The sequence below is a fragment of the Mobula birostris genome, chromosome 13 (genome assembly GCF_030028105.1).
Source record: "Mobula birostris isolate sMobBir1 chromosome 13, sMobBir1.hap1, whole genome shotgun sequence".
In the NCBI taxonomy this organism is placed as follows: Eukaryota; Metazoa; Chordata; class Chondrichthyes; order Myliobatiformes; family Myliobatidae; genus Mobula; species Mobula birostris.
In genome coordinates, this window is record NC_092382.1 from 12,807,689 (window position 1) to 12,819,974 (window position 12,286).

General features: G+C 46.3%; 1 protein-coding gene across 1 annotated transcript; it reads left to right on the plus strand.

Annotated features, from left to right (window-relative positions):
- The first annotated feature begins 408 nt into the window (after positions 1-408).
- LOC140208395 (uncharacterized) lies at positions 409-11,917 on the plus strand. The gene is made up of 3 exons (XM_072277061.1): positions 409-471; positions 4,735-8,693; positions 10,833-11,917. Exon 2 carries the CDS (start codon positions 4,891-4,893, stop codon positions 6,514-6,516), a length of 1,626 nt encoding a protein of 541 aa, XP_072133162.1. The 5' UTR covers positions 409-471; positions 4,735-4,890; the 3' UTR covers positions 6,517-8,693; positions 10,833-11,917.
- The last annotated feature ends 369 nt before the right edge of the window (positions 11,918-12,286 follow it).

Consider the following 12,286-nt stretch of genomic DNA (forward strand, 5'->3'; position numbering starts at 1 on the left):
TGTCCCCACCGGGACAAACATCCTGTCCGCCCCCTCTCTCCCCGTCTTCATCCTCTCCCTCCCCGGGGAACCGGCATCAAACCGACGGGCCGAGCAGTCTCCTCCTACCTCTCAGCGACACATCAGACTCCGGCCGCAGGAGACGCTTCACAAACGCCCCAACTTCCCTCGGAGGGAAATGGAAATAAATCAGAAAGCGGACATTAACTTTAACGGTTGTCCCGCCGTGACGGAAAGTTCGAGAGACGGTGTCAGCGGGGGTAACGCCCTCTCGGCTGGTCCGCCTCTGCTATTGGCTGGAAGCAGTGATTGACATCGCTTCGTACCAATGGGAATAGCGCAGCGCGTGACTCCTCTGTTGACAGCGGTGGGGGAGGGGCTGGTCACGTGATTAGTAGCCCGGCCGTTAAACCGACCAAGCTCGAGCTCACCAGCGCGCGGGGCACAAAAGGCCCCGGATGATCGGTTGAGGTGAGAAGGGGTCTCCGGGTTGGGGGTCTCACCGGGCGGCGTTTTCAACACCGACTTCGGGTAGTTGCTGTGACTCCGGACTCCGTGACCCGCAATCCCGGGACAGTCCTGCTCTCTTCCCTCTCTCTCAGCCCCACCATCCGTACACGGGCCCCGGGGAGCTTCCGGCTGATGAGGGAACGGGAACCGATGGGTCTCTCAGACAGAGCTGAGTTCCAGCTGTCTAAATGCAAGGATCGGGAACTCGGAGAAAGGGAACAAAATCTTTTACATCAGCTGTTGTGAAAATCACCTTTGTTCTGCCTCCAGTCACAAACAAGAGAAAATCTGCAGATGCTGGAAATCCGAGCAACACACACAAATTGCTGGAGGAACTCAGCATTAGTACTCTTTTCCATAGATGCTGCCTGGCCTGCTGAGTTCCCCCAGCATTTTGTGTCTGTTGCTTGTTCTACCCCCTCTTGTTCTGGACTTTCTACCCGTGAGAACATGTTTTGACCCATTCTCTCTGGGTACATAATGATATCAAACACCTTTGCCCTGGGCAACAAGTATCTTTCACATCACAAATGTGCCAGACTCCAATGAGACAGACTACTGCCCTTCCCTTCATATTCATTGGCATTGCCATCACTGAGTTCACCACCGTCAGTCACCTGGGGGAGGGTTCAGGGGAAATATTTATGTACAATACAGAAACTGGTGTTACCTGTGTGTATTGTGGTGATGCAAAAGTTACTGGAGAATTTGAAAGTGGGAAGAAGTGGAGTGATATTTGGAAATCTGAGTTTTTAAAGCGTAATTTAGCAAGCAAACCACATATGGACAATGTGCAAAAGCTCTGGCGAGAAAATCCTTCATTACCCGTTACAGGCCTGCTACATAGGTTGTGTGAGAGTGCAGATGAACTCGATCGAAGCCAGAGAAGATCAAAGTTCTTACTGACAGTGAATTGCTAGCTGTTGAAATAAATACCTCTCTATAGAAAATTCACGATGCAGATGTTGTCACTGGGTAAAAAAAAATGGACAGTACAAGCTTTATGTGCACACTGGTCATTACAAATTAGAGGGGACATTGGTGGGAAGGTGAGGAGACCTCCAGTGTCCCTGATGCCCTCACCTACAAGATGTGCATCCAGCTGCAGCTTGTAACCCTGCACTTTAAGGGGTTGGAACTTGAGATGGATGATTTCCGGATCATCCAGGAGTTGGAGAGGGTGATAGATATGACACGAAGAGAGGTGAGTTACACCCAAAGTGCAGGACACAGGAAACTAGGTGAGAGTCAGGAAGGAGAATGAGGTTAAATAGCCATCGCAGAGTAATCTTGTGTCCATCCCACACAACAACAGGTGGATCCACTTTAGAAACTGTTGGGGGGATCACTGACAGAGGAAAGTCAAAGGGGTGAGAGCGGACTCGTTAGTGAGGGGAACAGAACAAGAGGGGACTAATATCCCAGTGGTGAGGCTCGCTAGTGCTAGTGTGGGGAGAGGGTGATGTGGTTAAAATAAGTTGTAGGGGGAATGGGAGCCAGAATGACAGAACAGATAGTGGGGAGGGTGAATTGAATTTATTACATACATCCTTCATATACATGAGGAGTAGAAGTCTATACATTACGTCTCTGACTAAATATGCAATGTGTAATTTATAGTAATTTATAATAAATAGTTTGTACATCAGACAGTCAATATAACATAGAAATGCAATTGTATCAGCATGAATTAATCAGTCTGATGGCCTGGTGGAAGATGATGTCCCGGAGCCTGCTGGTCCTTTTGCTGTGGTACCGTTTCCTGGATGGTAACAGCAGGAACAGTTTGTGGTTGTGGTGAATTGGGACTCCAATATCCATTGGGCCCTTTTTACACACCTGTCTCTGTAAATGTCCTGAATAGTGGGAAGTTCACATCTACAGATGCGCTGGGCTGTCCGCACCACTCTCTGCAGGTTCCTGTGATTAAGGGAAGTACAGTTCCCATACCAGGCAGTGATGCAGCCAGTCGGGATGCTCTCAGTTGTGTCCCTGTAGAATGTTCTTAGGATTTGGGGCCCCATCCCAAACTTCTTCAACCGTCTGAGGTGAAAGAGGTGCTGGTGTGCTTTTTTCACAACACAGCCGGTATGTACAGACCATGTGAGATCCTCGGAGATGTTTATGCCGAGGAACTTAAAGCTGTTCACCATTGATGTCAATAGGGGTTAGCCTGTCTCCATTCCTCCTGCCATCCACAATCTGCTCCTTTGTTTTTGTGACAACGAGGGAGAGTTTGTTTTTTTGACACCAGTCAGATGTTGTTCAGACCTCAGACAGAGTCAGCAATCAAATGGTTGAGCATGGAGCGATGAATGTGCTGAGCTGTGTATATCACAATGCAAGAAGCATCGTAGGAAAGCCAGATGAGCTCAGGACAGGGAATTATGATATTGTAGCCATTATTGGGACTTGGTTGCACTCAACAGTCTGAGAGATTTAGAGGAACAAATTTGTAGAGAGATTGCAGACCATGCCAAGAAACAAAGGTGTGATTTTAACTTTCCATATATTGACTGGGACTCCCATACTGTAAAAGCTGTCAAGGGGGTAGAGGTTGCCAAATGTGCCCTTAATCAGTTAATAGAATTCCCGACATAGAAGTGTGCAATGAGCTGATAGGAAATGATCCAGGGCTGATGATCGAAATTAGTGATCATAATGCCATGAGATTCAAAGTAAATATGGCAAAAGAGAGGTCTGCACTACAGGTTGAGATTCTAAATTGGAGAAAGGTCAATTTTGATGGTATCAGAAAGGATCTGACAAGTGTGGTTTGGGACAGGCTGTTTTCTGGCAAAGGAGTACTTGGTAAGTGGGAGGCCTTCAGAAGTGAAATTCTGAGGGTGTAGAGTTTGTATGTGCCTGCCAAAATAAAAGTTGAAAGGTAACTGGTGCAGGGAACCTTGGTTTTCAAGAGATATTGAGTCTCCGGATATTTTGTTCCTCTAAATGCCTCAGACTGTTGGGTGCTACCAAGACTCATTAATGACTACAATATCATAATTCCACCCCCCGAGCTCATCCGACTTCTTGTTTTAGTTGTCTTCTGCAGGTTTCTAAAATTTTCCCAATAGTTTTTGCTCTTTTGTTTGCCCTCTCTATGGCTTTTATGTTAGCTTTGGCTTCTCATTTCATCCACAATTGTGTCCTCCTGCCTTTCCAATGCTTCCACTTCTTTGGGATGTATCTATCACTCAACTCCTGAATTGCTCCCAGAAACTCCAGCCGTTGCTGCTCCGTTGTCACTCCCAACTTTTCCCTTCCAAACAAGTTTGGCCAGCTTCTCTGTCATAGAAAAATGGAGAAGTTCAGTATGGAAACAGGCTATTTGGCCCATCTAGTCAATGCTGAAAAAAACATTTAAGGTCTCTACTGCAACTACCTGCACTGGGACTTTCACCTTCAGACCCCTGCCATCCAGGCTCCCATCCAAACTTCTTTTAAATGGTGAAACCGAGCTCATATTCACCACTTGTGTTGACATCTCATTCCACACTCTCATGACCATTTCAGTAAAGAGCTTTTCCAAATGTTCCCATTAAATTTTCACCTTCTCCATTTAACCATGACCTCTGGTTGTCATCCCACCCAACCTCAGTGGAAAAAGCTGCTTGCATTTACCCTATCTATACCGTCATAATTTTGTATACTTCTAACAAATCCTCAAAGCAATGTATAATTTCCTTGTTTATGTTTAGAGCCTTTTTTAGGTGTATAAAATGATGAGGTGCATTGATCATGTGGATAGCCAGAGGATTCTTTCCCAGGGCTGAAATGGCTAACACGAGGTTGTTAGTTTTGAGATGCTTGGAAATAGATACCAAGGGGATGTCAGGGGTAAGTTTTTTACACACAGTGGTGGGTGTGTGGAATGCACTGCCGGCTATTTGTGTGAGGTTGTATCAGCTACTGTGGGGCCAGGGACCCATGCAGCTCATTAGGAACAGGGAATAATAACAATGGAGAGAGTCAGACTGAACCAGGTCACAGATTGGAGATGGCATAAATATCCCATTCTTATAGAGACAGGAACAGTATCAAAGAATATGTTGGTCATTCCAGATACCAGCACTGTGCCCAGTTAGAAGATGATTTCTCTCTCCAACTTGGGTTGAACTTCACTGTAACAGTGTGATTCCAGATCACACGTTGACAACTCAAGCGATCTCATCTGAAATATTGTCCTACACCCATTGATGGATTTCTTAAATATTTTTACAGGTTAAAAATGACAAGGAATTTGTCTATGGGAATCTCAAACACAACACGCCAGTTTTGCTGTCTCTATCCAGATATTTAAGAAGAGGAGCAAGGGATTCACTCGATCATCCTTCCTGATCAGACTGTGAGGAGGGATTCACTCGGTCATCTGACCGAATGGCTCACCAGCGAGTTCACACCGGGGAGAGGCCGTTCACCTGCTCGGACTGTGGGAAAGGATTCTCTAAATCACCTCACCTACAGAGGCACCAGTCAGTTCACAATGGGGAGCGGCCGTTCACCTGCTCGGACTGTGGGAAGGGATTCACTGAATCATATAACCTACTGATACACTGGTCAGTTCACACTGGCGAGATGGCATTCACGTGCTCAGACTGCAGGAAGGGATTCACTTGCTCATCCCTACTGAAGGTGCATCAGCGAGTTCACACTGGGGAGAGGCCGTTCACCTGCTCCGACTGTGGGAAGGGATTCACTTCGTCCTCTGTTCTACAGAGACACCAGCGAGTTCACACTGGGGAGAGGCCGTTCACCTGCTCAGTGTGTGGGAAGGGATTCACTCGATCATCCCACCTACAAGCACACTTGTCTGTTCACACTGGGGAGGGGCTGTTCACCTGCTCAGTGTGTGGGAATAGATTCACTTGCTCATCCCACCTGAAGGTACATCAGCGAGTTCACACTGGGGAGAGGCCGTTTACCTGCTCAGACTGTGGGAAAGGATTCACTCAATCATCCCAACTGAAGGTACATCAGCGAGTTCACACCGGGGAGAGGCCGTTCATCTGCTCAGACTGTGGGAAAGGATTCACTCGATCATCCCAACTGAAGATACATCAGCAAGTTCACACTGGGGAACGGCTGTTCAACTGCTCAAACTGCGGGAAGGGGTTCACTCAGTCATCTGAACTGAAGGTACACCAGCGAGTTCACACTGGAGGGAGTCTGTTCACTTGCTCAGTGTGTGGGAAGGGATTCACTCGGTCATCCAACCTACTGACACATCAGTCAGTTCACACTGGGGAGAGGCCGTTCACCTGCTCGGACTGTGGGACAGGATTCACTTGCTCATCCCACCTGAAGGTACATCAGCGAGTTCACACAGGGGAGAGGCCGTTCACCTGCTCGGACTGTGGGAAGGGATTCACCTGCTCATCCCAACTGAAGGTACATCAGCGAGTTCACACAGGGGAGAGGCCGTTCATCTGCTCAGACTGTGGAAAGGGATTCATGCAGTCATCTGAACTGAAGGTGCATCAGCGAGTTCACACTGGGGAGAGGCCATTCATCTGCTCAGACTGTGGGAAGGGATTCATTCAGTCATCTGAACTGAAGGTACATCAGCGAGTTCACACTGGAGAGAGGCTATACACCTGCTCAGACTGTGGGAAGGGATTCACTTGCTCATCCCAATTGAAGGTACACCAGCGAGTTCACACTGGAGAGAGGCCATTTACCTGTGCAGACTGTGGGAAGGGATTCACTTGCTCATCTGCACTGAAGGTACATCAGCGATTTCACACTGGGGAGAGGCCGTTCAGCTGCTTGGACTGTGGAAAGGGATTCACTCAGTCATCTGCCCTAATGGCTCACCAGAGAGTTCACAGTGGCGAGCGGCCCTTCACCTGCTCAGACTGTGGGAAGGGATTCACTCAGTTGTCTCATCTACAGAGACACCAGCGTGTTCACACAGGGGAGAGGTCATTCAACTGCTCAGTGTGTGGGAAGAGATTCACTCAGTCATCCAACCTACAGAAACACCAGCGAGTTCACACTGGGTAGAGGCCGATCTCCTTCTCACACTTTGGGAAGAGATTCTGTCAGCCATCGCCACCAAATGTCCATCATTGAGTTCACACTGGGGAGAGGCCGTTCACCTGCTGTAAATGTGTGAAGCGATTCGCTCAGTCATCTAACCATATGTAACTCTCGCTTCAGCTAGCAGCTTAATATAGGGGGTGATAGCCCCCCAGCCCGGCCAAACTTAAGAAATCTCGTTTGGGTGGATGCTGCGCGATGTGTCCCCTGTTACAAATCAGTACCCCGAAATAACAAACGGTACATAATATGCGATTAAACGATTGGGCTTTGTAGTTATTACTTTGACTATAGGGTTAGTAAAGAAAAAGTAAAGGAAAAGGGCCCACTCTCTCCATTCATGTCTTCTCACCTCTCCCCAGCAAAAGACCACAAAAATCTCCCTTCCAGACTCACAAGAAAGAACAAGATTTCTCTCATTGGATAGCCCTGCACTTCAAAACCCTGTTGTCTCTAGTCGTAACATAAACATTGCTGCTACAGAGAAACCGTTACCTCAGTAGTGATAGATTACAGAGAGGCCATTACATTAACACTGAAAACTCGCAGCACGTTACAGTTGTGACACACTACTGGGTTCACAATAGACAATAGGTGCAGAAGTAGGCCATTTGGCTCTTCGAGCCAGCACTGCCATTCACTGGGATCATGGCTGATCATCCACAATCAGTACCCCGTTCCTGCCTTCTCCCCATAACCTTTGACTCCGCTATCTTTAAGAGCTCTATTCATCTCTTTCTTGAAAGCATCCAGAGACTTGGCCTCCACAGCCTTCTGGTGCAGTGCATTCCATATATCCACCACTCTCTGGGTGAAAAAATGTTTCCTCAACTCCATTCTAAATGGCTTACCCCTTATTCTTAAACTGTGGCCTCTGGTTCTGGACTCACCCATCAGTGGGAACATGCTTCCTGCCTCCAGCGTGTACAATCCCTTAATAATCTTATATGTTTCAATAAGATCCCCTCTCAGCCTTCTAAATTCCAGTGTATACAAGCTCAGTCGCTCCAATCTTTCAACATATGACAGTCCCGCCATCCCGGGAATTAACCTTGTGAACTTGTGTTGCACTCCTTCAATAGCAAGAATGTCCTTCCTCAAATTTGGAGACCAAAATTGCACACAGTACTCCAGGTGTGGTCTCACCAGTGCCCTGTACAGCTGCAGAAGGACTTCTTTGCTCCTATACTCATTTCCCCTTGTTATGAAGGCCAGCATGCCATTAGCTTGCTTCACTGCCTGCTGTACCTGCATGCTTGCTTTCAGTGACTGATGTACAAGAACACCTGGATCTCGTTGTACTTCCCCTTTTCTTAAATTGATTCCATTTAGATAATAATCTGCCTTCCTGTTCTTACCACCAAAGTGGATAACCTCACATTTATCCATATTAAACTGCATCTGCCATGCATCCGCCCACTCACCCAGCCTGTCAAAGTCACCCTGCATTCTCATAACATCCTCCTCACATTTCACACTGCCACCCAGCTTTGTGTCATTGGCAAATTTGCTAATGTTACTTTTAATCCTTTCATCTAAATCATTAATATACATTGTAAACAGCTGTGGTCCCAGCTCTGAACGCTGTGGAACCACACTGGTCACCGCCTGCCATTCCGAAAGGGACCCGTTAATCGCTACTCTTTGTTTTCTGCCAGCCAGCCAATTTTCAATCCATGTCAGTACTCTGCCCCCAATACCATGTGCCCTAATTTTGCCCACTAATCTCCTATGTGGGACTTCATCAAGGGCTTTCTGAAGGTCCAGGTACACTATATCCACTGGCTCTCCCTCGTCCATTTTCATACTTACATCCTCAAAAAATTCCGGAAGATTAGTCAAGCACAATTTCTGCACTGGGGAGAAAGTTTCAATAAGCTGCATGCTGGATATTTGTCCATCACCGTTGCTGAATGCAATTTCGAGAGTGACTGTTGGTGCTGAACTCTGCAATTATTGCTGATGCTCACCACACCCAGTTCTGCACCCTGGTCACTGGGCATGGGAGGAGGTTCTTCTGCTGCATATTCACCTTTATTGGGACTGGAGTGGAGAGCGGCCAGTGAAGGAGTGGAGCTTTGAGGCTTCGGCTCGAGAGATTTCAGCGAGCAGAGGCAGAGGATGAGCTTGCTCCCAGTAAGGTAAGGCCGGGAAAGTTTATTTAATTAATTAACCTAGGAGTTAGTAATGGAGGCAGTAGGTAGGGCAGTCCAGTGCTCCGATTGTAGGATGTGGGAAGTCAGGGACAGCACAATTGTCTCCGATGTCTACACCTGCATGAGGTGCATCCAGCTGCAGCTCCTGTCAAATCGGTTCATTGGGGGGGGCAGAGGCAGTAATAGATCAGAGTTTCAGGGAGACAGTCACCCCTAAAAGTCAGGAGACAGGTAAATGGGTGACTGTCAGGAGAGGGAAGGGGAATAGACAGAAAGAGCAGAGCACCCCTGTGGCCGTTCCCATCAACAATAAGGATACTGTTTTGGATACTGTTGGTGGGGACGACCTACACCTACCAGGGACAAATTGTAGTGGTCACGTCTCTGGCACCGAGACTGGACCCTCAGCTCAGAAAGGAAGGAGTGAAAAGAGGAGAGCAGTAGTGATAGGGGATTCGATAGTTAAGGGGACAGTTAAGAGGTTCTGTGGGAAAGATATAGAATCCCCGTCTGTTCCCTCCCTGGTGCCAGGGTCCGTGATATCTCGGATGGAGTTCTCGGTATTCTCAGGAGAGAGGGTGAGCAGCCAGATGTCCTGGTCCACGTGGAGACCAATGACATAGATGGGAGTAGGGATCAGGTCCTGAAGAAGGAATAAAGGGAGTTAGGGGGAAAAAGTTAAAAAGCAGGACCTCAAGGGTGGTAATCTCGGGATTGCTGCCTGTGCCACGAGACAGAGAGGGTGGGAACAGGAAGTCATGGCAGTTGAATGTGTGGCTGAGGAGTTGGTGCTGGGGGCAGGGGTTCAGATTTCTGGAGCATTGGGATCTCCTCTGGGGAAGGTCTGACCTGTACAACAAGGACGGGCTGCACCTGAACTGGAAAGGGACCAATATCCTGGTGGGCAGGTTTGTTAGGGCTGCTGGGGAGGGTTTAAACTAGTTTGTCAGGGGGGTGGGAATCAGAATTTGAGTGCAGAGATGAGGGTAGAAGGACAAGGGCATGATGCTGTGTGTTCTGAGTTGCTGAGGAAGGACAGGCAGGGGACAAAACATAAATGTAGCCAGTTTGAGGGGTTGAAGTGTGTCTATTTCAATGCTAGGAGTATTACGAATAAAGGGGATGAACTTAGAGAATGGATCAGTACGTGGAACTATGACGTTGTGGCCATTACTGAAACTTGGCTGGAGGAAGGGCAGGATTGGCTGATGCAGGTACTGGGGTTTAAGTGTTTTACAAGGATTAGGATGGGAGGTAGAAAGGGGGGGAGTAACATTACTGATCAGGGATGGTATCACGGCTGTAGAAAGGGAGGACACTGCAGAGGGAGTGTCCACTGAGTCGGTGTGGGTGGAAGTCAGAAATAGGAAGGGATCAATCACTGTGCTGGGAGTAGTCTATAGGCCCCCAAATAGCCCTCGGGACACCAAGAAACAGATAAGCAGGCAGATTTTCGAATGGTGCAGGAAATACAGGGTTGTAGTTATGGGTGATTTCAACTTCTCTCATATTGACTGGCACCTCTTGACTGCAAGGGGGATAGACGGGGCTGAATTTGTCAGGTTTGTTCAAGAAGGATTCCTGACACAGTATGTGACCGGCCGATGAGAGGACAGGCTACTCTTGATCTAGTTCTCGGTAATGAACCTGGTCAGGTGGCAGACATCTTGGTGGGGGAGCATTTTGGTGAGAGTGACCACAACTCCCTTAGCTTCAGCATAGCTATGGAAAAGGATAAAAACAGACAAAATGGGAAAGTGCTTAACTGGGGAATGGCTAACTATGAATGGAAGAGGCAGGAACTAGCGAGAGTAAATTGGAAACAGGTGTTCAAAGGTGAAAGCACAGAAGTAATGTGGAGGAAGTTTAGGGACCGCTTGTGCTAGGTTCAGGATAGGTTTGTCCCACTGAGGCAAGGAAAAAATGGTAGGAAAAGGGAACCGTGGCTGACGAAACACGTGAGGCAACTCGTCAAGCGGAAGAAGGAAGCAGATGTTAGATATAAGAAGCAGTCAGAGCCCTGTTGTTCGCTTTTCGATTGCTCCTACCCTGTTTACTTAATTGTCTCCTACCAGTCTTTTTTTTGAAACCTTATTATAATACTTCAATACTGCTTTACTATAGCTGGGAAAAGAACCAGAGCATTTGCAAAAGAAAGAGAAACAGAAGATGAATCCCCAGTCACTTTGGATTCAATCAGTGACTTCCTTAAACAGCAAAAATCGGAATTCTCTGAGGAGTTTCAATGACTTAACGGCAAATTGGATACAATTCAACGAACTTTATTTCAGCATGAGAGCCAAATTCAGGAGAATACTGTGAAACTAATGACACTTGAAGAGGACGTTGAAGATACAATTAAACTCTGCAAAGAGTTATCTTTATCCAATGATAAAATGCTGAGAAGGATCATCAGATCGAAAATAGAAATAGGAGGAGTAACTTGTGAATCCTGGGTCTTGAAGAATCAATTGAAGGCGCTGACCCTACGAAGTTTTTTTGCAAACTTTCTCAAGCAGCTTTTCCCTGCTTTATTCACTTCCAAGCCGAAGCTTGATGGAGCTTTTTGCTCTCTGACTTTGAAGCCATTGTCCTTGGCAGTGAAACCCAGATCGGTCAGACTAGCCTTTCATGAATTTCGTATTAAGGACCTTTTAATTCGCCATACCCGGAGACAAGGAATGATCGATTTCCAAAATTGCAAGGTTAGATTTGTGGAAGACTATTCACCTGAAGTTTTGGCTGATCGCATGAAATATAAAGAAGTTATGTTGGAATTTTATAATAAAGGATATAAACCATGCCTTCAGTTCCCCGCATGTCTGCGTATTGTTTTGAAGAACGGATTGCGAAAAAGAATCCATTCAGTTGAAGATGCAAAAGAGTTTCTGAAGGATGAAGTCTAAAACTTATATTTCTTATTTGATCAAGTTTTTTCTTCTGTAAATATGAATTTGAAATAAGGTTTCATTAAGCTTACGTTTTGGCTGTTCATATACTGTCTTTTGTTATATTTTTTTTGATACTATATTTTATCCCGTTTTGAGGCTTTATTTTAATACAGCTTTCTTTGAATTTGTTTAAAGTGATCCTTTCGTATTTCCGAATACCGAGTTATTTTACTTTTTATGTTGTGTCTTGGTAGGGTGGTAGGGACATAATGACCTTGCAGGACTGGAGTTTTTTTTCTGTCAATGGGATTTTTTGGGGCCGGTACTTAGTTCTTAGCTCGCTGACTGTCTATTGACTGTCTTGACTGTCTGTCTTGCTTTGGGTGGGGGGGGGAGGGCCTATTTCTCTCTGGGAGCTGTGTTGGGTTGAATATATGAGTGTTTGTTTGAATACCTTACTTTACGGTTTGCTTTCTAGTTTTAATAACTTACGGCCAGATCTTTTAATTACACGATTGGTATTTAAAATTTTTCAAAATATCAACCTATTTAGTTTGAATGTGAAAGAGCTGTATCACCCCTTCAAAAGGAACAAAGTGTTTGCTTACATTAAAAAAATTAAAAGCACCTATTATTTTTTTTACAAGAAACGCACATACGCAGCGGTGATAGCTTACGTTTTTTTTT